This window comes from Panthera onca, chromosome E1 (genome assembly GCF_046562875.1).
Source record: "Panthera onca isolate mPanOnc1 chromosome E1, mPanOnc1 haplotype 2, whole genome shotgun sequence".
Classification (NCBI taxonomy): Eukaryota; Metazoa; Chordata; class Mammalia; order Carnivora; family Felidae; genus Panthera; species Panthera onca.
Window position 1 is genome coordinate 35,574,306 of NC_138352.1, and position 27,475 is coordinate 35,601,780.

At 37.5% G+C, this 27,475-nt stretch overlaps 1 protein-coding gene across 1 annotated transcript in view; it reads right to left on the bottom strand.

The window, feature by feature from the left end:
* NLK (nemo like kinase) overlaps positions 1-27,475 on the bottom strand; it is a 164,013-nt gene that overhangs the window by 42,351 nt on the left and 94,187 nt on the right. Inside the window, exons 2-3 of the mRNA XM_060646753.3 lie at positions 26,856-26,985; positions 17,387-17,442 (exon numbers count right to left, since the gene is read on the bottom strand). Of these exons, the coding sequence (XP_060502736.1) occupies positions 17,387-17,442; positions 26,856-26,985 (186 nt within the window). The remainder of the gene's footprint in view (positions 1-17,386; positions 17,443-26,855; positions 26,986-27,475) is intronic.

Consider the following 27,475-nt stretch of genomic DNA (forward strand, 5'->3'; position numbering starts at 1 on the left):
TTTTCTTTTTCTATTAAAAACATTTTTTTCATTTCTTTCCTTCTTTTATTTGAAAATCCTGGATACTGAAATTATGGAAGTATGTTGCCAAGAGTTGTAAGTTCAACCTCAACATCATGACACTCTTTAGAATAATGCACATCACTGTCATCAGCAGAGTTTTTAGTGCATTGCACCCAAATTTAACATGCAGGACACACTGCTCGACTTCCCCAAAAGTTGCTGAGGATGAAAATATGCTCATGAAGGACAGAGACCAAAGCAGGAAAAAAGCAAAAATAAGGAATCTTCTAACATTCCTTAGAAGAAATGAGGTGGGAATATAGAAGAGATACCAGAAAGGCAGACAAAAGAGAAGTATTTATGACTAAAACAAGTTTTAGGGTGCCTGCGTGGCTCAGTGGGTTAAGCGTCTGACTTTGGCTCCGGCCATGATCTCATGGTTCATGAGTTCTAGCCCCACATGGGGCTCTCTGCTGTCAGCACGGAGCCTGCTTCAGATCCGGTTTCTCTTTCTCCCTGCCCCTCCCTGGCTGCTTGCATACACACTCTCTCTCTCAAAAATAAAAAAAAAAAAAAAAACATTAAAAAAACCCCACCAAAACCCAACCAGTTTGGGGCACGTGGGTGGCTCAGTCGGTTAAGCATCCAATTTCAGCTCAGGTCACAATCTCTCGGTTTGTGAGTTGGAGCCCCACGTCCAGCTCTGTGCTAACTGCTCAGAGCCTGGAGCCTGCTTCGGATTCTGTGTCTCCCTCCCTCTCTGGCCCTCCCCCACGCGTGCTCTATCTCTCTCTGTCCCCAAAGTAAACAAACATTAAAAACAAAAAAACAGTTTCCCACAATTTTCTTTGATGCAAAAATGATTATGGGCAAGAAGAACAGGAAATTCATCCAGAGCCTGGCAGTCAACTATACCCTCAATGGTAGGACTCCCTGACCCCTTGCTCCAATTAAAACAAATCTGTACCATGATCAGTATTTGCTTGACCCACCCATCCCTATGATCTATTTTAGGAAGTAATTTAAGACTGCATGATAATCAGCCGCATGCCAGAAAACCTGACTACTCCAACTGTCAAAGGTAATTCTGCAGAAAAAGCTACACGATCACCACAGAAACAAATGCTGACACCAAATTCTGACCTTCAATTAGGAGTCAGATGATTGACTCCTTTTCTGTTTTTAGGAGGTCATGATTATTCAAGCAGTCTCAGAGGCTACAGGACTGGTGCCAGCAGCATCTTTGTGTAACCATCATCATTAGCATCAATAAATACCGACTGGGCACCAAGTGGGTGTAGAGAGCTTGCTAACTCCATGACAACACAGAGAAAAAAGATGGACGAATGCAAGGCAACATACAAGAGGTCAGAAGGGACTGAGATGAGCTGTAAAAATCAAGTAGAGAAAACAAGGAAGCGAAAAGATTTTTAATGTACTGTACATGGCCACAGAAGCTTGACTGAAAAAGAAAAATCCTTATTGAGAAAAAAAAAAAAAGGCTCCTATTTGTCAAGAGTTTTCTATGTGTTAAGCCCCCAGCTTTAAATTTACTTAGCCTCATGTACTCTTAATTGCTCTAAGAAAGAAATCCTATCGTGATTCCTATTTTACAAACTAGTGTGCAGCAGAGTGAATACAAGATCCTGGCCTTTGTTCTGAACTTGTACTGTCTTTCAAAAGATAAACTTCGGGGTAAAGGGGAAGGAAATAATACTACTTCAGAAGAGAGAAGGCCAGGAAGCTGGTTTTTACAATGAGGAGGTAAAGGAATTCAGGCAGTGGGAGGCGGCGTGGTGTAGGTTTTGGGATGAAAGACTAGGTTAGATTGTCAACTGCTACTTACTGGCTTAATAACATCAGGCAAGCTAACGAAATCCTCAGTTTGTTTCTGCGTTTATAAAATAGGGACAATGAAATCTACTACACAGGGTTACTGCCAGGGTTTAGATGTTGTATGTGAATCATATATAAATGTCTGGCAACCGAGGGAACAGGGAGATTACTTGGGTAGCTGTTATCACCATCACTGTTACAGGAGGGAGGAAGGATACTGAATTTATTAAATATCAATATGCCAGGCACTGTGCCAAATGTGTTACATACACTAATTTGCTTATGCCTTGCAACAGTCCTTTGAAGAAAAATATTATCTCCATTTATCATGAGAAAACTGAGGCTCAGGGAAAAGTATCATGCAACTTTTTGAAGGTCAAAAAGCTAAAAGAGAGGAGGGGAAATAAGGAGATGAATTCAGGAATGCCCAATATCAAAGTCCATGCCCTTGCCAAAATGTATGACCATGTTCTTATTTTTCCTGACATTTCCCCCTCCCTGAAGAAAAAAAAGCCAAAAGAATGTTAGTACAAAAAAACCCAACCAACCAACCAAACAAACAAAAAACACAAAAACACAAAACAGGCAACCGGTTGAAAAAGTTCCTTTAAGCTACTGATCTCAAAAGGAAAGATTAGGCTATCTCTTAAGGATATCAGTGCTGAAAAGGAAAGTTTTATTCACTTATGAAATGGGGTCTGGTGGTTTTCTGGCACCAAAAAATAGTATGTCGATGATAGTCACATTCTTTCATGTGAGGACATAAAAACCTTTTAGATCAAGAAAAGTTTTCTACAGGGCACATAATTTTTGAGAGAGACCTAGGGTTGGTTTTGGACAGACTGGAAACTCAAGGGAACAATTATAAAAGTGCTAATCTTTGTTAGACTTTTGAGACCCTCTACGCAGGGACTCTGGTTCTGGTAAAGGGCTTCTAGTAATAGGTTTCTTAGTCTGGAGCTCAGGGTGGTAAAAATTAGTAACTGATCAGTATTCCACATATCCAAAAACAAACAAACAAACAAACAAACAAACAAACAGGCAACACATGCACACAAAACAAAACTTCGCTCAGCTCATACGTAATATACTTCCTTTGGAAAACAGCCACCTCCACCTAATCCTATTTTCTACCATCTGATTCTCTTGCCACCTTTAAGTGATGTATCAATAAGAGGAAAAGACTATCAATTAAACATGCAATTATTAAGCCCATTACCAACTGTACAAATCAGTGCTCTTAATATTTAATAATGACACCAATAGAGTATGCAGAGAGCAAACTACCACAGCAAGTAGTACATAAAGAAATTGTATCTGGCTAAAATTCAGATTCGTGCTAGTGTGCTGTAGCTCCATTAAGTTCCCTGAAGTACTGCTCTCAAATAAATTGAGTTGGTAGCAGGAGACTCAGCTGGTCTATGAAGTGGCTAAAAGCCCCACTGCTTCCCCATATCCTCCAATTAAGGCAGGTCTGATATATTTAGTGGCTTCTGAAACCTCTGGGTCTCCAGGTAACACATGCCTCCTAGTGTCTACCAACCTTAAAAAAAAGAAATAAAGTCAGAACAGTGGGATATACAAAAAGATCAAATAAACAGTCCTGTGAGCTTCCCTAAATTCTCACACCTGAATTAAATATGTCAAGAGGCTAATAATCAGAAGGTTGACCAGAAGGTTAAGCAGTTCAGGAGAACGATAATGGGGTTATGAGGCTTTTCAGCAGCTCAAATTAGGTGTGGCTTTGTTGTCATCCAATATTACCCTCTAAGAGTTGGAAAGCCTGACAGCATTTCATTCCAACCAGCTGGGAAGTTTTAGAGACATATTTATTTTTTGATGGAGAGGTGAAAAGACTAGATTCAACCTTTCCTTTTTTTTTTGCTTCACCTGGAACACAGGTGTTTCAAAGAGCTGGTGTGAATAATTTGCTCTATCTATAGTGATTCTCTTCAAAGCAAAGGGAAAAAAATTCCAACTGTGAGTTGGAACTTTTAACTGTTCTTTAAAACAACCTAAGGATTTGCTAGTACGCTAAAGCCTGAGTAACCTTTATGCAGGCAGGAAGGGACAGACAATACTAGGAGACGTAACTATAGGACATAAAAAAGCGAATAGTTCTTGGGATGGTGGGCTGAAGGAGGAAATTATGTCATTTCTTTCTAATTAATAGGAAAGGTTTGGTAAAGGTACTGAAAAAAGCACTAAGAAAGATCATGTGGATGCAGTCTGGGTGGAAGGCTTGGAGGTGCTGAAGATTTGTATGCTGGGAAGAGGATGCCAGGTAAGGAGACATGAGGTACTGAGGTTAACAACAGTTCACTTATTATTATTTAAAAAAAATCCTCTCTAAAAACAGGCTATGCTTGTTATTGATAGGCCATTATCAAAGTCCATTTGTCTGTGATGAGTACTTGTTAATGTCGTCTGTTGGTTGTTGGCAGTCGCTTGACATGCTTTCCTTGTACCAGAAAATTCACAGGAATTCCTACTATCTGTCAGCTTTAATAAGTTCTCCTCTATAAGGCCTTCCCTTACTACTTTTATAGCATTTATTAACTTCCAGGCACTATTTTAAGTCAGTCTGTCACTCTATCCCAATCTATCCCAAAATAACTCTCTGAGGTAGGGACCATTATTATTCTCATTTTATTAACCAGGAAATTGAGGCACAGAGAGGTTACAAGGTCACACAGGTAGTAAGAGGCAAAGCCAGAATTCAAATCTAGGTAATCTGGCTCCAGACTCCATGCTCTTTGCCACTACAACAGATTTTCTATTATGTCAAGCCAGCAGAATGCTGACTAGGTAGGCCCTGAACTATCATAAGGGCTTTGAAATAAACAGAGGATGACGACCCTTGTTCTTGTTTCATGATGTGCTAGGAGGCCATTAAACTCAAGACTGCTACTGCCGGGCAACGGAACAAGGGATGATGAAGAGTATGGCAGGAAGAAGGATGGAGAAGGGGGCTGATTTTAGAGTGCTGTTATTTAGGCTCTAGTATCAAGAATATTAATTTAGGTTCTAGTATCTAGTATTGAGAGCTTTGCAGGGAGAAGAAATGGAGACACTCACTAGTCAGTTTCCTAATGTAACAATCTTCTAAGAATATGAGATAAAGGTCAATATTCCACATTCCCATATCCAGGCCTGCCAAGCAGTCTGATTTCACTTGTTCCCACCTCTCAGACAAAAGAGAAAGAATAAAGCCGATTCTTTACACAGCTTCTACTATCAATAAACACTGGGAGAATTTATAAGCTATTAGGAATAAATGCTTACTATAAATGACAAGGTGTTGTGCAAACATGTCATAAAACAGCACTGCTAAACAAGCACTTCAATAACAGAGAGCTAATCATCCTGGACAGCCCAAGTTGTGTATAAATGTGAATACTTGTGATACGGTCTTATGTAAAAAAAAAAAACAAAAAACAAACAAACCCACCTATCAGGTTCAAAAAACTCTTACCATCTGGAGTTCAGAACTATAGCAGTCTGGTCTGCCTGCTCAAGGGAACTGAACTCTGAGAATACATTTAATGCTTTATGTGCAATGAGTAACTGATTTTGTATGAAAAATTATTAATGATATGTTAAAAGCTTTCAGAGAACAAAATAAGGCTATTTAACTGGTTTAGCTGGACTGGGAGAAGAAAACGGAGAACTTGTGTCAAATTATTTCCTACCGACTGAATATGGACAGAAAGCTTTGAAAACACAATTTTAATGCCGAAACAGTCTTTACTGACTTGAGATAATGAAAACTGGATCATTCTTTCTTCCACTGCGTATTGGACAAAACTAACTCTAAGCCAGACCAAAAAGAAATCTTGCAATATTAAATATTCATCAAATAGGTGTCCATGAATTCTCTTATATGAAAAGTCCAAGAATGACAGTGAAAACATGCTTAAACCCACATTAAGCACTAATTCTGAAATCTGGTCATTCCTATTTGAGAGAGGACAATCTCACAACCATAAATATGTGAGACTTAACAGACTCACATTTTTTTCTTCCAAACTCAGGTCCACAGCGGAGGGAAATTTCAACCTAGATCTCAGATATGTAACTATCTCTGAAATAAAAATGAGGGCATTAAATAGCATGGATAATGAAAATCTGGTTTATGGATATTGTTGATTTCAAACAATGCTTTCCATGTGGAAGAAAAACAGCAATGCATCACAGAGAGAACTGCTTTCTCTTGTAACAAATGGTCAGCCCTAAATCTCATCATCTTCTTTGCAACAAAAAGCATGGGCGCCTCTGCAACTAGGAAAAAAAAAAAAAATCAGTGTGTGCTTCAATTAGAATCACTGACCTTTTCTGAAGCCTGCCTGTGCTTCTCTATAGAAATCAATGGAATAAAAGGTCACGTTGTTAAAATGTTTGAATACAACATTCTCTTTCCCAGGCAAAGGCAAATTCCTTTTCTTTTTAGGGCAATTAATCTGTTGTATATAGAATGTCAAAAATTAAAACTACCTTTAATTTGCAATTTAAAACTAATTTTAAAAAATCAATTCTATCACCAGAAAAAAGGGAAAATCACAGGAAAGCTACATTCTACATACTTCATTTTACATACTCTGTCATAGCCCCAGAAGGCTCTATTGGCTAAGTCCTTGTCACTAAGGCTATACAATAGCCTTGCAATAAAACACATGCAATAAAACAGAAAGAGCATCCTAGAGAAAAAGATGTTACTTCAAATCTCAGTTCTCTTCTTTCCAAAGTGCCCTGAAGAAGTCAAAGGCAAGCTCTGTCTGCCAAATGTAGATGGCAGAGCTTGGCGATTACTAATTTTCCACCATCATAACCCTCCAAAGCAAATGCACATTCACACAAAAACAGAGATTAAGAGTCAAGAAACAAACCAAAAGAAATGACTGGAATAGTCATTATTTTTTTCTGAACATAAAAAAAAAAAAAATCTTTGAAAGAAGTGCCTTTACCTAGATTATAAACATTTTGCTTCTCCAGTTTTTTTAATTCATGAAGAGAAAGGGCAAATTCTTCGATCACCTCTTAATCCATTCAGAGGATAAATACACCGATCAGTCATATAAACTGCATCATGCTTCTTACTGCCACTACAACAAATCTCAAAACTTTCTCTAAGAGACACCAAGCCTTCAAATTAGATCCACCAACCTTTCCTAACGGGTCTAAAAAACTTACTTCTGTGTCCAGACAATCTGGTTTCAAATACCCTCCTGCCCAACAGAATTTGAGAGCAATTTACTCCAGGCTCATCTATTGTAAAGCTGCAAGAATGATGTCATTAAAACCTGAAAGCAGACTGCAATCAGTGGTATAAACCACCACAAGCAGCATTGTGAAGGGAAGAACAAGCCTCTCAATATGCCAAGCTACAGATGCTTCCTTACCTACCCAGTGCTACCCATCACCAATGAAATTCACTTATGGTTAAAGGTTTTAAAAGACAAAGTTATTATAAGGAACTAGTTATGAAGGGCGGGGAGGATTCAAAATATACAGAGAACAAAAATCTGTAAGAAGAATCTAGGAGAAGTATATCAGGGAAGTCTGTTTCTCAATACTTTCTATGGCAGTAAGAGATGAAATAAAATGGCGGTCCATTTAAAGGGGGGGTCTGCCTCTGTGTCAAGATGTAGTATCTGCTATATGTCAATTATATCTCAAAAAAAAAAAGGTGTAAGAAAAAAAGACCTAATATCTGACATAGAGCCTTATCCATTTGTTCCCACTTGTCCCCACTTTCTAACATTTATGTAATGAATGTTCTATTATACACTTAGATGTGACACCTGTTAGCACTGCTCCACACTATTTAATTAGAAAAGAAAGAGCTACCCTGACCCACAGACAAAACAGATACTGCCTAAAATTTTGCGAAAAAATAAAAATACAACTGGAAATACTGAAAATATATTTATTAGACTAGTAGATCACTGATCTTGTATGGATCCTATAAGAAAGGACTAGAGAAAATGTTTTATTCTATGAAAATTTTAAGTACCAGATAAGTCTTCCAAACTCTTTTTTGGGGGAGGCGGGGAGAGAAGGGCAGAGCAGTTTTTTTCTGCTCAAGAAAATTTGGTTACGATCTTTAGTGTTAAACTGATTAATATTAAAATTATTTGAAATTCATCAATCATCCCCAATTGAACCATGAACCCTTTAAAGGTAACAGCAATGGCCATTATGCTTTATACTACCTGCTGGTACCTCTTTCCTGAGGGTAAAGGTCTAAAGTTAGGGCATAAAATGAATACCGAGTATCACAAAAAGTCATCTGGGAAGATGCCATGTTGGAAGCCAATACGTCAAACTCACATTAAATCCAACAGTATAGTGTTCTCTGGTATCGAAACAGAGTGCTGTTTTCTTTGACTGAACCCTGTATGAAACAGCTGGCTCTTGTTAAGGGGTCATACTGTATAAAACTACCTCTCTCAACACCAGTATCATGCTCAGTTTGGTGAAATTCTCTCACTAGGGGAAGCCTATGGGAGCTGAAATTACCTGAGGGAACAGCACATTCTTGATTCCGAGCTCATGCTCACTCTGAAAAATGAGCTAAATGAATGGAATTGGACATAAACGAATTCTCTCTCTTTTCATCATGGTGAAAAAGTCAAAGAATGAACAAAGCAGAGATTTTGGGTGACTGATTCAAGGCCTCGAGTCAAAGACTATACACATGGCTTTAAACTTTGATACTTACATTTTAAATTCTGCCCTTTACACCACTGGTGTGTCAGAATGAAAAAAGGGTCAGAATATATTCTATTTTAGGCAAAAAGTTCCAACTTTCTTAAAGCCTAAACAGAGGATGAATTATGTCTTTTGAAGACTGGTAGATCAATCACAGTCAATTTGGTCATCAAAAAGCATTTATGATCCATACATGAAGAGCAGCGACATGATTCTGAGGAGCAGTCTCCACTTAAAGAACTAACAAGTAGAGACCAAGTAAGCTGCTTCCATCTCGCCTCCCTTTTCTTAGGCTATGGTCGGTCCCGCTGCTACTGCTCAAAGACCTCTTCTTTAAAAAAAAAAAACATACATACCTGAAATTAATTTCACAATTTCTACCCTCATCTTTTCTAGCAGTCTTTACAACAATCCAGATCTTATTAGCCAAATGACACAAACAGCTGCTTCACATTTGCATATTTGAAGTCCCTCAGGTAGTCACGGGTAACTTCAGCCTTCATGCTAGTAATTATTCTGGTGCTTTAGCCTAGTGGATCCCAACCCTGAGGGCACATTCAGATCACTGGGGAGAACATCTTCAAAAATACTTACTGATGCCTAGAACCAAACTCAAACCAATTAAATCAGAAGGTAGGGTTTGAACATTTGTATTTCTATAAAAGGCTCCCTAGGTGTTTTTAATGTGCAACCGGAGAGAATCTCTACCTCTCAGTTTCTCAACCATCTGAATTCTGAGGACTTCTGTTATTATTCTACTTCATCTACCTTCGAGCATGGCTCTACTTTCTATCTAGAAGCGGCTATAACCTGTCCTAACTACAAATTCCTTTCTTGGAACACAATCTCCATATTCTAACCACACTACTACTGCTACTGACCCTGCTGCTTGCTATCAGCCCAGCATCTGTCTTTGAATCTTGCCTCTCCTTTCTCGGAGGACGCCAAGTCCTCTTTTGATGTCAACTGCTTCTCTATCAATGTGGCCAGCTATCCTGTGAAGTTCTAGGGCTCTAGGGAGCCCCCTCCCCAATTCTTTCACTTCCTTGTCCTGCCTCTGTGAATCCCCAACCGGCCATCAAAATCAAAGCGCAGGCTGCTGAGTACATGGCTAAAGAGGTACCAGTAAATTGCCAAGAATCCTTCTGTTCTCCTTTCCCAGTCTGCAACAGTCATTGCCTCTCAGCCCTAAGAGTTAGGTCCTTTTCTTAAGGTTAACCCCCCCCCCCCCCAAAACCTGTGGTTAAAATATACATAATGTGGTGTCCCACTCAACTGGATGCGGGCCCCCAAATGTGGAGCGATGACTGGGGGCGGGGGAGCCGGTAGCGTGGGCAGTGAAAGGATTCACCCGAGTCAGAACAAGGGAGACAGAAGTTTATTGAATACACTGCAAGGGAGCAGTGGGGAAGGATAGAAAAGGAGAGTCTGTCTGCAGTAAGGCAGTGGGTGGGAGCCATATTTAAAGAGGGAAGGTGAGAAGGTATGGGGACTATGGAATTTTCCTTTTGGGTAACTGTGCCTGGTTGTTAGTAATCCATTGGTCACTGCCTTTGGGTATCTGGAGGTGGGTTGCCTGATGGGCCTGTCTGTATTCAGGCAGGCAGTCGCTGTCAGCCCTTCTGCCTTGATCAAGTTTCCATTGCTCAAGCCTGTTGCCTAAAAGTGGCCTCTACACATAAAATTTACCAGTTTAACCATTTTTACACGCACATTCCATGGCATTACATTCACAATGTTGTGCAACTATCACCACTATCTATTTCTAGAACTTTCTCATGATCCCAAACAGAAACTCTTTGTTAAGTTTATAAAGAGCACTTCTGATTCTGTCATTCCGCATCACAAAAATCTTTCATTGTGCCGTCCAATGCCTACTGAATACAGATGAATTTTCTTAGTTCAACATTCAAGGCCCTCCATGATTTGCCCCAACTAGCTTAGTTTTTCATTATTTATGCATGCTAAACTCTAGCCAGCTGGATGATTTGCCATTCCCTAAATGATACTCCTGAACTTAGTCTCTCCATCTGGAATATCTATCCATCTCAATGCTACCTGTCCAAATCCTCATCTTTCAAAATTTGCCTGAAATGTCATTTTCTCCATTAAGTCTTACTGTTTTTTTCTGCCTGAAGCAATCTCTTCTTTTACAGTTCCACACCACCTATCCATATTCTTTTGGCACTTTCTACCACATCTGGTGGTTATTTCTTTATATCTTATCTCACTCCACAGACTATATTTCCTTTTAAGGAAAGCGCTAGGAGGCAGCACTGAGTTAAGAGCACTCCCAGCCCATTAAGACCAGTCAATATGGGTTCAAATCCCAGCTCCGTCATTTCTAAGTGAACGTGGATGAGTTATTTACCTCTCTGACCTACAGTTTCTTCATCTGTAAAATGGAGATAAGGGTCAAGTATTTAGAACAGTGCCTGGTACACTAAATGAAAAAAAAAAATTAAACAAATACACAATTCATCTTTGCACCTTCCACAGAGATTGGTACAATGTTATTATGTAAAAGGTAGTGCTAGGGGCGCCTGGGTGGCTCAGTTAGTTGGGCATCTGACTTCGACTCAGGTCATGATCTTGTGGTTTGTGGGCTGGAGGCCCACACTGGGCTCTGAGCTGTCAGCACAGGAGCCTGCTTCGGATTCTTGTCTCCTTCTCTCTCTGGCCTTCCCCTGCTCACACTGTGTCTCTCTCTCTCAAAAATAAATAAACATTAAAATTTTTTTCTTAAAAAACCAAAGTAGTGTCAATTATTTGGCTGAATGAATAAATAAGGCTGACTAGATACTAAGTGGCAATTAAAGTCAGGAATTCAGCTGGATTGTTCTGCTAACTTTTCCTTTATTTTCCCTTTTGGGCTTCAGAGGTAAGGAGCCAGAATTGGGGACAGTGGGTAAAAGTATCAGGTTTGTTTTTGTTTTAAATCATTAAATGCTTTTCAAGCAATTCAGCTTGGGAACTTTTTAGTTTCCACTAAGAGACTATTTTATTCGTTCAATTAACAAACACTTATTTAGCACCTACTATATGTCAGGCATTGTTCTAAGAGCTGGGAACACAATAGTGAGCAAAACAGAAAAAAAATTTCTGGTTCTAGGCACATAGTTGATGCTTTTGTTTACGGAATAAATGAAGAGGGAATTCTAACAATATGAGAATCTTCAAAGCTCCTAGGATGCAGATTTCTGGTCCTTGCTGGTACTGTCTGATGCAGAGTAAGAGTGCACTTACATATGCAAATACAGATTTCATTTTGTTTGTTCTTAGCTCTTCACAGACTCCTAAGATTCTCTGTGGGTTATAGAGCTGTTTCACAGCACCAAGCAATCATGTATTGTGTATTCTTTAAATTACAAAATGTTCCTATAAAATACAGTATACAAATACTGTCAGTTAAAATTGAATGACTGCATCTGGGAGCCCAAAACTACTTTACTCCTACCAAGGGTTCTCAACTGGTCAAATGGGCATGTAGGGTCCCTCGCTGCCTTTATGACAAGAGATTCCTGTTTCAACAATGCCTGCATAAGCCAAACCTATTATCCAAATAGGGACACTTGTGAAAGTAAAAGGAGGAACTTGTTAATTAATAATTATACGAGGACATCAGGTAAAATCCGGGAATCCTTGCAAACCAGGACACATGGACACCCTATTAGACTGCTCCTTTCCACTGGTTTTAGGCCGAAATTGCTTCTAATGCAGATAACCTGCTCTGCCCATATTCTCCTCTGTAAAACACTAAGATAATGTTTCATTATGTGTCAAGTTCAAAATAAACTTTTCCCAAAGCAAGCCAAATTTTTATTTCCAATCCAGCAGGCATCCAGTACTTTCTAGGAAAGGGCATGTTTATGTATACAATTCAGATTCCTGACTGAAGGACGATAAATAATGATTTTCAGTCAAATAATTACAACTGGTTTCTCTTGGGTTAAATTTCAGTAGGCTCAAAGTAATTAAGTGCCGAAGTGTTTTCATACAGGTTTCCAAATAGAAACTCCAAGTGCAAAATGAATAATGCAATCATTTAACGGCTAAAAGTTCAGTTAAAAAAATACAGAACTTTTCTTAATTATTAGATTTTAAAAATATGAAAACAGAAAAGCTACAAGATGCAGAGATCATGGTAGAATTTATTGTTCCTTCCATATATGATTCATGCTAAATCTGTTGCATCCTGTAGGTAGATTTGTAAACAGTTATAGTCCAGACATTGTCTTTTTCAAAGTTGCTTAAGGAGCTATCTAAAGATGCATGGTCTTTGAAAACTCAGGCCAAATTTTTGGTGGGCACTGATGTAATCACTTTTTCACAGTTTCAGGAAAAAACAGGATTAACTGCATAATAGTATATGCTTATACTCTTATTATATATCTGATTACATCAAAATGTTCATAGACCTCAGATTTTCTAAAATGATATGAACTATTCAATCAAAGAGATCTTCTAATTTAAAATGTTTCTGTACTAACAGTTACATATGCAACGTAACATCCCAAGTTTTTAATCTTAGAAAAAAGTGCAATGATGTGGCTCTGTATGTACAGCGGAAGATTAAATTATAATATGATAAATATATACTTCTGACTCTATGAACTGATTCCTTTATCAACTTTAAATATTAAAACATCCATTAGACGCATAGCAACATACTTAGAACTTACCTAAAATGACAGAGCCTCAAACAGACCTCAAAAAGTATCTTCAAAGCACAATTCCATGATCATACATTTAAAACTCAAAATATTATCCATTCTAAAATCTGCAAAGACACAATCCTCCAATTAAAAAAAAATGTCTAAAACCATGTGTAATGAGTATGCCATGTTTTTCAGATACTACAGAGGGAGCTGCTGACACAGATGAATAATACATTAAGCTGAAATCAAATACTAGCTTGAGATATTATTAATCTTCAATATTTTTGTGTTTTGGTAGTAAGGTTTCTTATTTTTCAGAGGGAAACAGAAGGAATTTTTTTTTGCTTTGGCTACAACAAAAACTTCATATTGATATTAAAAGAATCACCGAAAGTAGAGCTTATATATAATTAAGGCATTTCTTATACTTCCATTTACTAGCTCTTCTAAAACACAGATTTTTAGTATCCTGTACTCCAGGCTAAGTCATGCCTTCCTAAGAGTCTTTATAATCCTGGGGCAACTATAGGAATGACTCCTTTTTATGTAAAAGGATTCAGTGTTTTCCAAATAGCACCACCACTGGAAAACACCTATATTCTGTGCATGATTCTACATATAGCTAAAAATTAAACAGGAAACAAGAATAAGAGAGGTTTAGGTTTGAAAGATTCTTCTGTAGCTAACTAATTACAATGAAAGCAACAGGTGTCAATTTTTTTTAACTTGAAGGTAAAAAATTAAATAAAAAAGTAAAACTTTTAGGAGCACCTGGCTGGCTCAGTTGGAGGTACGTGACTCTTGATTTCAGGGTTGTGAGTTCAAGCCCCACATGGGGTGTAGAGATTACTAAAAAAAAAAAAAAAAAAAAAAAACTTAAAAAAATAAATTAAAACATTTAAGTAAATGGTACACCAGATGGTTCCGCAAATATTTTACAGCAAAGACTTTTAAACATTGATGAACAATTCCAGAGAGAGAAATTTCACAGAAACATTCTGCCAACTAATGAAATGGGCTGAAATTAGCCACCAACAGGTACTATACTATCTATGTCACTCATAGTTTAGACAAAATTTTTTTTAACATTTATTTATTATATTATTGAGAGAGAGAGAGAGACAGAGAGAGAGGCAGAGCATGATTGCGGGAGGGGCAGAGAAAGAGGGAGAAATAGAATCCGAAGGAGGTTCCAGGCTCTGAGCTGTCAGCACAGAGCCTGACGCGGGCGGGGCTCAAACTCACAAACCTGGAGATCATGACCTGAGCCAAAGTCAGACGCTCAACCAACTGAGCCACCCAGGCACCCCATGTCACTCATGGTTTTAAACCATAACTATGCTAACTTTTCCTCTGCTCTGCAAGGATCTTAAATAATAATGATTCAAGGATCTCCCAGAGTCCAATTATGGTCAATAATGATGAATGATTGAGAACCACCAGCTTACAGAATCGCACAGAAGGTTTTTAAAAAAATGACAAACCCAAGTACAAAAAAAAATTAATGCCTGATATAAACAATTCATGCTTAAACTGTAAGACACAAAATGAATATTATGAATTAGCTAAGTGTTCAGTGAAGAGAATCTAATATATCTGGCATTTTATTAAATAGATCCATACACGCCAATTATCTTATTTGAACACATTCTTTCCCCACAGATGGCTTATGTGCAATAAAGGGTTAACTCAGCAGATCTGGGGTGCCCAAATCCTATACGTCCCAAAAGTCTTTAGGACTAGCTCATGACTAGCTCCTGGGAAATAACCTTTGAGGTCTTGCAATATCCTGCCTCATAAGAGCATCTTAGTATACCTGGGGCTTTGGTCACACCAGATAGTTTATGCTAACAATGTGATTTATGGTGACACCTGTTTCTGTTTGCCTGGGGCCTTGGGGCAGCTGTATTAGTTTAACCTCTGGGTGGGGGAAAAAGGAAGAGGGCTGGAGACTGAGCAGCTAAGGTCAGCCCTGTGCCTGCTCTAGGCCCACCTGACTGACCTCCAATAAAAGCCCTGGACACTAAGGATCTGGTGAGCTTCTCTGGTTGACAACATTTGCCTGTATTGTCATTCATTGTTGCTGGGAGAATTAAGCAAGATCTGTACAATTCTACTGGGAGGACAACTGGAACTTTGTGCCTGGTTTCTCCTGGACTCTGCCTGTATACCTTTCTCCTTTGCTGATTTAATCTATATTATTTTGCTGTAATAAACTGTAGCCAAGTAGATCCTTCCTGGATCCTGTGAGTTCTCTCAGCAAATCATGGAACCTGAGGGTGATCTTGGGGACCCGTGACACAACCTATAATACAATAAAATTCTTATTTAATAAAGATTTCTTCTAATTTCAAGGTTTGTTGTCAGCAACCTCATTTCCAAACAGGCAGAAATAGCATTACGCATTCATAGGAATGCCTCCTAATAAGTAGGCTCCTTTCCCACCAACTAAAAGGATAAAGTAGGTGACTCCTGACCAGGTACAGAAGTTACTTCTGATGAATGACACAAGTATGGCCCCACTCCCACTAGGTTCCCTTCTTCAGCAAGGAGCTGGGTAATTTCAGGAAGTCTATGAAATGGAATCATCAATGCTTTCTCCACAGTTGCTACTACTGATCTGTAGCTGAGGAAAAAAGAACATACATTCTCAAGTCATCTATCCTTAGGATAATTCTGTACTTTTTAAAAAAGCATACGTCAGAACCACCCAACCTGGCCCAAGATCTCAGGTATACAAGGACACTCTTATCAGCCAGGAGCTGGTCAAGGCCCAGTCCTTTCTTTGGAGTAGTGTTCAGGGTTGGAGCACCCCAAGTCCACGGAGTTAAGCCTTTGTTAGTTCCATAAAAGATCTGTGGGTTGAAGCAACACCGAAGATTACAGCATTCAAGAGCTTTTGGTTTATCAGATCAAAACATCCCAGCAGTGGTGATCGACGACAATTCTATCACTTCATAATGTTTCCCAATTCCCCAGTCAGCTCAGCCATTCTCTTTCCCTTAGGGAAGTTCTTAACTGGTCCCAGTTACTAAGGAAATTATCAAAGACAATTGTCTAGTACAGAATTACCTGCCACCTGTGTAAGAATGAAATTTTTATCTCACTGCTAAGTCAGAAAAAGTATCATGCTTTTATACTGGTTTCCATTCTAAGTCATAGGCCTGGTGTTAATTAAAAGCCTAAAGTGAATAAATTGCACTATCACAAGCTCACCGAATTCAAGGATTTAGGATTCCCTGTCTTTCACTTAGTTTTACCAAGTTACATGCAGAATGGTAAATGGTGATGCTTTGCCTAGGGCTAACCTATGTCCCAATTTTTTTTTTTCATGCACAGTCCCCGGAGCTATAACTAGGCATTATTTTACAGTTTATTATTATCCATGATATCTGACATACTATTTTTACATGTTAACAGTACTAATATAATGTTAATGCCTCTATCCTAAGAGTATCATATAGGTAGGAGTTGAAATAAAGACCACAGAGTCAGACTGTCTGGAATTGAACCTCAGTCTCAATATTTACTAGCTCTGTGATCTTGGTCAAGTTTTTTTTTGTTTTGTTTTGTTTTTAAATCTTTGGTGCCTCAATTTCCTTTTCTGTAAAGTGGGAAGAATCCTATCTTTCCCAGATGGTTGTCATAGGGATTAAATAAACTCATATGATAAAAACTTTTGTAAGTAATGACTATCACCATTACCACCACCACCACATTCCAAAGAACTTGGGACATCGGACTTACATTATCTCTTTAATTTTCACCTTACCCCAAGTTGCAGAAAAAAAGAGCAGTAGTATCTTCTTAACTGACAGGCAGTTGTTATATATAACAACATATATATATATATATATATATAGCAACAAGAGCACTTTTTTGAGTTCCACACAACACAGCTGCCTCACTGGTTTCATCTGCAAAATGGGGATGGTAATAACCTATCTCATAAGGCTGTGTGGAGATTAAGTACTGTTTTATGGTATCACCGTTCGGGATATATTGATAATACTGCTCTCTGTCAGATACTTGGGATTTCAAAATTACCTGGTTCCAGGTACTCAACCACCTTTGCAAGGATGAGATTTTATACGCCTTAAAGCATGAACCCCAAAAGGTGCTAGAAGAACAATTAATAAAAAATTGTCCCCTTCTTTCACATTCCCTGGTTAGGATACATTTCTTCAAAATAGTCAATGTGTGGAGGTTGGAGTATGTCAAGGGCAGAGAGTACCTAAGAAAAGGAAAAAAAAAAAAAAAAGTCAAATTTAGAGAACTAAAAAGGAAGCAAAATGACATAAACGCAAGTAAATACTATTAACTCTTTAATGATTTAAGACTTAGTTACAATTGTCCAGAGATTAACTAAATTTGCCAGTCAAGAAACAGTCCTGAATATTAAGATGGGTTTGTAAACTTATCATGTAAAAGATACTTCAATCTCAACTAAAATGAGCTACCAGACCCCTTTACGGAGAGTGTGTTGAAAAGAAATGCCCTATTTTTAACAACCAGTGTTGTTCTAAGAGCATGAGGAGCCATACCTACCAGTCATTTCTTTATTCCTCTGTTCAAAAAAGTGTTTACTAAGTACATTCTACCTGGCAGGCATAGGGGTAGGCCCTCCAGTTATACTGAGTATCATCCCTGCTCTCATGATAAGTGGAGAGGAAAGCATTAAACAAACAAGCAAGCAAGCAGACAGTTAACACAACTATGTAATTATGACATGTATTATTTGAAGAGAAAAAGTCCAGAGGAATGGGGAGAAAAAGTTTCCCTTGAGTTTAACGCTAAGAGTTGAAGGCTGAATAGGAGTTGGTCAGGCAATGAGTAGGTAATATAAAGGCACTGACTTCAGCAAGAAGGAACCAGACAAATTCTAGAAACAGAAATGCCAGTGCTTATGGAACATAGAGGGTGGGAGGAAAATAGACTGGGATAAAACAGAAGAGGAAGGCAGGGGATATATCATATAGAATCGCTTTAAATTTTGTTAGGCATTTTGGATTTTATTCCAAGTACAAAAAAAGAAGACACCAGGGTGGAAAAAAGACTTTAAGGCATCTGAAATTCAAGTCCTTTATAAAAGCAGCATACTACCAATGTCACTTCTGCCTTTGAAACATAACAAATAGGCTTTCTTCCCCTACCAGCTGTCCAGCTATTCTTGTAAGTCCCATCTATGATGTCACACTTAAGAATCTGAACCTATCTAACTAATGAGAAATGCCAGGCTCAAAGGATGTAGAAGTTATTTAACAGGAAATAAATTGTCACTGCCTAAAAGGTTTGTACAGATGCATGCCACAGTAGATGTCCCCAAAATAAAATTCATGGTTACCAATACAAAAAAAACAAAAACCAAAAAACGGGAAATAAATTGCGTGGTACAAATTTTTTAAGAAAAACAATTTTTTTTTATTATGGAGAATTTCAAATATTTAAAACTGCACAGAATAGTATCAAGAATGCTCATGGAATCAATACCCGGCCTTAGTTTCTACATATGGCCATTCTTGTTTCATCTGTCTTTATCTTCTACTCTCCCTACGTAATTCTGATGCAAATAGCAGACCTATTTCAGCCATACATCAGTACCACTAAAAGACAAAAACTTTTATTTTATTTTTTTAGATTAAAAAAATAATTTTTTTAAATGCTTATTTTTGAGAGAGAGAGAGAGAGAGAGAGCGCGCGCGAGCATGAGTGGGGGAGGGGCAGATAAGGAGACACACAATCTGAAACAGGCTCCAGGTTCCAAGCCATCAGTACAGAGGCTGATGTGGGGCTCAAACTCAAGAACCATGAGCTCATGCTCTGAGCTGAAGTCTGATGCTTAACTGACTGAGCCACCCAGGCACCCCTATTTTTTTAGATTTCTAAAAAATGTTTATTTTGAGAGAGAGATAAAGTGCACGTGAGAGTTGGGGGAGTGCAGAGAGACCAATGTGGGGCTCAAACTCACAAACTGGGAGATCGTGACCTGAGCTGAAGTTGGGCGCTTAACCAACTGAGCCACCCAGGTGCCCCAAAGAAAAAACTTTTCAAAAATACAATTATCAGATCTAAAAATGTTATGCTTTTTAATACCACCAAACATCCAGTCCTCAAATTTCTAATTTTCTTTTCTTTCTTAAAGTTTTCTAGTCTAAATCAGGAGCTAAATAGGATTTACATATGATGGTTGATTTGTGTTTTAAGTTTTAACCTACAGATTTCTCCTCTTTTTCTTTTCCCCTTGCAATTTATATGTGGAAGAAGAAACTCTGCTCATTGGTTTTTTTTCTCAGGCAAGCATTTGTCACTTTAAAATTCTAAATGTAAACTAAAACCTCCTGTAATGAAAAAGTCTTTACTCACAACTTTAAAGCCAGTTACACTTAAAAGTTTGAAAATAGTTAATATGTTTTATAAAGAATCTTGATCTTTCCTTTCTGAATTAAAATGTTTATACTTAGAATCTTGGTACAGATGAAAGATAACAGATTTTCCAGTTTCTTCAAAACATAATTTTTATCATATGAAAGATAAATTATTTCATTCCTATAAGTTTAAAACCCTATAATTAGCTAGTGTCACAAATTCACGCAAATTCATTTCTCATTATGTGATAGAACAATTTTTAACATGAATATTTGATGATGCTTGAAGACGACAGTTAGAAATTAGTGTTTTACTTGACATCTTTCGGACTCTCAGCTCTGTATCTGAACAAATACATTCTGTCTTGGGGGAAAGCAGAATGCAATGAGTGACAGCGTCCATTAGACAAAGCTATTTTACACTTCAAATCTATCTGCTATAATTAGAGGTTATCTAGAGAAAGTGACAACCATACATTTTAAAGCCTGATGGAGAAGAATGAGGCTTTCTTATTCCAGATTTGATGAGGCTTTTTGTAGAAAAGCCATATAAAACAGGGTTAGACATTTGCACTAAAGCATTTAGCTGGGATTGTTAGCTTCAAAGATACAATATTTTAAACTCTGCTTGGAATTTTTTAAACTCCTGTTTTTTATATTACCGTTATTTTATCTCAAAATGCTTATCAGAAAACGGCATCCACTGTTATTTCCAGGGGTCAAAAACAATGCTTAAATAAGCAGAAATGATCCAGGAATCACAGAAGTGATGTAAATAAGTGAGAAGGAATAGTAGCAGTTTCAAACTCCAGACTTCATGCCTGACTCCCTATATAAATAGCCTGAGTCCCTCTATAACCCCACTATTATTTGTGGGAATAAAGTGTGTGGGATTAGCCTTATGATGTAAATAGGAGGACGCTTGTAAAGACTTTGACTTGTAAAGAGTCAAAGTATCCCAAAATACCACCAACTCTTCAAAGGATCTCAAATACAAAAAAAAAAAAAAAAAAAAAAAGGTAAGCAGACTTGTCTAATTAAAAAATGAACTAAAATACATCCTTAAATAATGGGCATTACCAAACAGTGTCTCAGCACATTTTCTCAGATCTTTTAAGAACTCGACAAAAGCCCATTATAGTGGCTGTTTTTTAGAATTTTAACCTGTGATGTTAAGATTTATTATACATTGGTTACATGAGGTGTACATGGCTTCTTTTTCTTAGTCCTTTATCAATAAAACTGCTATAAATAATCCTAATCTATTTAAGATCATAAAAACTAGATATTTAAGTCTTAATTAAATCCCATGTTTAAGCAAAGGAATTTTCCCTTCCCCATTCTCACCCCCCAGCAGATTTTAAGTTCTTTAAGGTAGTGACTATATAATTACTATTATTTTTAATAGAGTTATAATATAAAGTATGAAAATCCTAAGTGTATAATTTGATTAATTTTACACAAAGTATGTAATATGATGAATTTTTACTCCACGGTTAAAATGTGATCAAGAAGTTAAGCATTTCAACATCTCAGAAGGTCCCCTTGTTCCTTTCTAGTCAAAACCCACCCCTGCTCAGAGGTCACCACCATTTTCGTTTCCATCACCATAGACTCGTTTTGCCTATCCTTGAACTTTTATACAAATTAAATCATAAAGAATGATTCAAATCTCAGTTCTCCTTTCCAAAGTGCCCTGAAGACGGCAAAGGCAAGCTCTACGTCTGTCAAATGTAGATGGCAGAGCTTGGTGATCACTAATTTTCCACCATCATGTTTCCACTTTTGTTTGTGACTTTTGTCATTTATTGTTATGCCTATGAAATTCATCCCTGTTGATGTGTGGATCAATAGTTCATCCTTTTTATTGATGTGTAGTACACCATTGTGTGAGTGGAATATAACACAATGTACTTATCCAGAGTACTGCCAGCAGACATCTGGGTTGTTTCCAATTTCTAGGTATTATGAATAAAGCAGCCATGAATACTCTCGTACATGTCTTTTGGTGGACATGTGGTTTGTCCTGAGTATACCAAGGAGTATAACTGCTGGATCACTGGGTAGATGTGTGTTTAGCTTTAGTAGAAACTGCCAGTTTTCCCAAGTGGTTTTACAAATTTATACTCTTACCAGCAATGTTAAGAACTTCAGCTGATTTACATTCTTGTCAACACTAGGTATTTTCAGTCTTTTTGATTTTAGCCAATCTGGTGGGTATATTAATATCTCATCATGGTTTAATTTACCTTTCTCTGATGACTAACGACTTTGAGCACTTTGTCATGTGCTTATTAGCCATTGCTTATCCTCTTTTGTGAAATTCTTAAGTCTTTTACTAATGGGTAAAAATTCTTGATCTGTAGAAGCTCTTTTTAACAGATGTGATGTTTATGGGGCGCCTGGGTGGCTCAGTTGGTTAAGCATCCGACTTCGGCTCAGGTCATGATCTCGCGGTTTTTGAGTTCAAGCCCCACGTCGGGCTCTGTGTTGACAGCTCAGAGCCTGGAGCCTACTTCCGATTCTGTGTCTCCCCTTCTCTCTACCCCTCCCCTGCTCATGCTCTGTTTCTCAATAATAAATAAACATTAAAAAATTAAAAAAAAAAAAAGAAATTTATAACATATGTGATGTTTAGATACAGAATTTGCAGTCCAAAAAATGTCAAGTAAAATATTTATTTCTAATGGTCTTCTCAAATGCTAAATATTTATAGTTGTCTATTACATAATATATTCTGAAAACAAGTTTTTTGTTGAATATACGTCTGAGGTCTGTCTTTTCATTCTCTTCAACTTTTGATGAGCATTAATTTTTTAAGGTCAATGGTGTCCAGTTTAGCCGTGTTTTTTTTTTTTTTTAATGGTTAATGCTTTACTTGCCTCATTAAGAAATCTTTATCTCAAAGTCTTAAGATATTTTCCTGTTTTATTACAGAAACTTTATTATTTTACCTTTCACATTTAAGTCTACAATTTACTTTTAATTAATTTACATATTTGTTGTGGAACAGACTTTGTTCAACTTCTTCAAGACGATCTTGAGTATTTTAGGCCTTTTCAATCTCTATAAACTTTAGAATATTTGTCAATTTCCTCACACTCATACATACAAACCCTGCTGGGTTTCTGACTGGGATTACATTGAATATATAGTCAGTTTCGGGAGAACATGCAGATTAACCAAACTGAGTTTTCTAATTCATGGACACAAGAGAATGTGTTATTTTAAATACATTAAGAATCTGCCCAGAACCACAAATTTTCGGCAGACAGCAAACAAAATTTTCCAAATCCACTGCAAAGTAATCCAGTCTACAGCATGCTTTGGCTTTTCACTCCTCAGTAACAGAAATACTAGCATTAATAATGTCTACAGCTAAACAGCATGTCTACATTTAGAGAAGGGTCCTACTGGTCCCACACTGGTATGATTCTTTACCCTACTTATGAACCCGAGGCCCTGTCTGAGTTAGGTCAGATTATACAAAGAAAAACAAATCATTCTTCTTTGCCTCCACTACCTCTTCTTTGTCTTTTCTATCCCTCAAGAATACTCCAGAATTAAAAGACTGGGAAAAAGTAACTCCAAGAGAGAGATCACTGAGGTTATCATTCCAGACTCAGAGATTTCTTTTTTTGCTGTCACTTTCACTTACTTACTCATTCTTCAAAGAGACTGCCTGCCTACTGCATACTTAGTGGTATTGCCTAAGGACAAGAAAAAGCCCCAGATTTGTATTGCTGGGGATCTTCCCAGGAATCAATGGACCCTAAGGGGGCTCTGAATGGGCTTTAGAGGACTAGTGAAAGCTTCAAATTACATAAATATTCTGTGTATGTGCATTTTTCCAAAAGAGGATTCACAGTTTTCATCAGATTCTCAAAGGAGTACAAAATTGAAAAACTCAATCATGCCCTTTCCATGATGGTAATACGACAATTATGTCCTTCATGTACATGCGCACCAGTGCATAGGTGGGTGAAATAGAGAATATTTTTGCCAGATTTTATAACAGTTCAGATTCTGCCTAGACTCTAGTGATAAGCCTAAACAACAATCTTTAGAAAGTTAAACCCATTAATGTTTCCCTAAGTTGCTACATCAAGGTGAATCTATCTTTAAGATGATGAACCACCTGTCCTTTAAGAAAAAAAAGTGTGTGTGTGTGTGTATCTCAATCAGATCACCTAAAATCAATGAATTTCATATGTGACTTTTTTTTTTTTTTAAAGTAAGCTCTATGCCCAACGTGGGGCTTGAACTCACAACCCTGAGATCAAGAGTTGCATGCTCTTCTGACTGAGCCAGCCAGGCACCCCTGATATAGTGACTTTGAAGGTTCTGTTCAAAAGAAAATCCAAAGCCTCCAGGGCTTTGTAGCTAGTCCCTGACACATTAAAAGCCACACAAATTAAAATCCAACCTTCCTACAGTGGCCAGGTTAATCTTTCTAAATGCCATTTTCATCATGGCATTCCTTTCCTCTTCTTTCAATCAAATCTTAATCTCAAAAGGCTCATCTTAAGGTTTACCTCTACCACGTTTAAAGCATATTTGAGCTTCTAAAGCTCACAACAATTTCTCTTTTTCTTAATATTATGGTAGCATAATGCTGTGTGGCAGCATTCACATGAGCTTTAAAAACTGTAGCTCCTTGGGCCTCAACCCCAGAGATTCTAATTTAGTGGGTCTGGGATGAGACCCATGAATCTGCTTTTTAAGGATCACCTTGGTGATTATAATATACTTCTAGGTCTGGTTGCCTAGCTTTTTGCCACTCACAGAACACAGACTGTCTTGCATTAATGCTTAACCACGTAGGCAGTCCTCCCAAAGCACTGTAATCATAGTATTTATCACATTACTAAACTCCTTAAGGGTAGAAAGCCCTAGAAGCTAAAGTAGTTTAGGAATATAGGATATGCAGAATAAATGTTTGTTGAATTAATGAACATGGGCTCTGAAGCAAGACAAACTTCGACTCCAATCTCGTGTCACCCTGACCTTGAGCAAGTTATTTAACTCTAAACTTTGGTTGCTTCCCCTGCAAAGTAGGGATAACAAGCACTCTCTGACAAGATTTTTAAGGATTAAATGAATTAATGTATGGAAAGCATCTAGCATACATCCTGACACATAGCAACAAGTGTTAAATACCTGATCCCTCAAAAAAGGGTATTTTAAACTTTTTCTGTATCCTCCATGTGACCTAGTACTGCCTATATACGGGACACAATTAATAAACATTTGTTGCCTTAACTACATCAAACACCAGTTGCCTCTCAGACTGGCATTCCACACATACCAGGTGTGTGGCCCTGAGATGCTTTTGGAGACAGATCTTGGAGCGTAGCATAAATTCATGTAGAAAATAGTGGTGCCGTGCCATCTCCAGCTCCAATTATCTGTCTCACTTTTGAATATTCCTACAGGAGTCACGAGCACTCTCTTATCATAGAGCTCAGGAGCTCCAATCGGTTGCTATGTTTTAATAGGTATGATTTTCAAGAATTCAGTTTGTTTTGGGGTGCCTGGCTGGCTCAGTCGGTTAAACGACTGACTGTGAATTTCAGCTCAGGTCATAATCTCACAGTTGTGAGAGTGAGCCCCATGTTGGGCTCTGCTGACAGGGTGGAGCCTGCCTGGGATTCTCTCTCTCTCTCTCTCTCTCTCTCTGCCTCTCCCCTGTGCTCACGCTCTCTCAAAATAAACATTTTAAAAAATGAAAAAAGTCAGCACACACACAAAAAGTTTTTTAAAATTTAGTTTCTTTTCTTACACGACTCCCTAACACTACCTTTGACTCTACAGCAATGAGTCATGAGCAAAGATACCAATATATGTAGATAGGAAACTATGTGCCATCCTTCCTTTGTAAAAGAAGCTAAGATAGGTCTGAGTGTAATAACCCATTGAAATCCTTAGTAAGCAAATTCCTAACGCCTCCTTCAAAAAATTTCTTCACCACGGATACCTTTACTTGAGTTTCTAGCAATGTAAATAAGGGTTTGTACTCTTTGATGTTGGGGTGGGACTCAAAGTCGAGAAATAAATAAGCAAGCACTAGACATAATTCTAAATTACTCACAAAATTTGAGGAAAGAGTCATAAAAGTGGTATTTTGAAAGTCACTGAAACAAACACATTTTTAGGCAGTTCCAACTGACTGAAAGACAGCAATAACTTTTTAAAAAACTTTAAGGAAGATGGATTTCAAGAGAAGTCATCAATAAAATGAAATATGCCCAAGCAAGGAGTTTCAAATAAATATATTTCTTTGATATTCCTAGTTTTACCAAACACCTCAAACTTTTAAACATTTTTCTCTTAAAATGAGACCTACACTTTGGCCAAAGTTCTAAAGGTTCCTGTGCAAACGAGCAGTCAGACTCACAAGAAATTATTGTATTTCTGATAAAGTTTTTCTCTTAGCAATTAAAATAACGGAAGCTGAAAACCAAATGCAGAATGTAAGGCAGTTTTTTTCACATGAAATTGAAAACTTAAAAGTCCAATGCTAATATCCCCAGGTAAATTTTACATGTATCAAATGTTTAATTCAGGATTAGTTGAGGAAAAGCAATCTCTCAAACCACAATGATTCTATTCACTCATGAGTCTTGACATTTTTAAATATAGCCATAAATAAGCTAACCTATGTTACTTTAACAGCTATCTGGTTGTTTAAGAGAAGAAACTGTTTTCCTACATCTTTAAGTTAATCTGATTAAAAATATTAAAGGTTAAAAATAAAGCATTTAAAGGGCTGACTGGGTGGCTCAGTCAGTTAAGCATCCGACTTTGGCTCAGGTCATGATCTCATGGCTCCTGAGTTCGAGCCCTGTGTTGGGCTCTGTGCTGACAGCCCAGAGCGCTTCAGACTCTGTGTCTCCCTCTCTCTCTGCCCCTCACCTGCTTGTGCTCTCTCACAAATAAATAAATATTAAAAACAAATAAATAAAGCATTTAAAATCAGGGGCCAATTATTTCCACTTACATCACTCAGACTACATATTACACTCTCTTTTATGTTAAATATTAGTACTGTTCCTCAGCTAAATAGTAACATTTGCTTTACGTTAATTAATATTTATCTGTAGGTCAATACATCTTAGAATTCACTTAAACTGGGTCGTTGTTTACAAATAGAGTCTAAGTTTTCTCAGGTTTCCAAACTCCTTAATAACTTGCACGTTCCCTTTTAACTCTCTTTTGCTCTCTATTAACACAATTAAGCATGCGTAGGAAATAGTTTATTCCAAAGAGGAATTTCACTTACATTATCATGTTTAAAAAAACACAACATCTTCAATTCCCGGAAGACCCTTTTGCAAGAGACCAGATTCTGGAAGACGTTGGGCATCTTTTTGAGTGCTACTCTCTTTCCATCTCTTGGATCTGTTACTGACCTAAAGAAGCAATATTTGGGGAGAGGAAGAGAAGAGAAATCAATTCCAAACTTTGTTCTTCAATGTTTCAGAGCATGACAATTATCTTGATCTTAAACTACTCGATCCACTTAACAATGTTTAAGATATCAGTGAGAAAGAAGATTTTTAAAAAGCACACACCTATAATCAAAGAGAATGTTTAGCCCACCCAATTCATCTGCCATGTTTGTTTTTTTTTAATCCTTCTCTAAATTTATAAACACTTTTTCTGAGAGATCACTTAGCAATACATCTCCGGTAGGAGGGCTAATTAGTGGTAAAGCCATTTAAAAAATGGGGGCGGGTACAGATTAACAAAACCAAAGTCAAATTAGTTTTATGCTTTATTTTCAGAACCAAATTCAAGATGGAAGAGATGTTAATTCACATGTTAATCACATTTAATTCAACATAAAGAACACAATCTAATTATTTTGGCTTCTTATATAAATGGACATCTTTTAGTAAT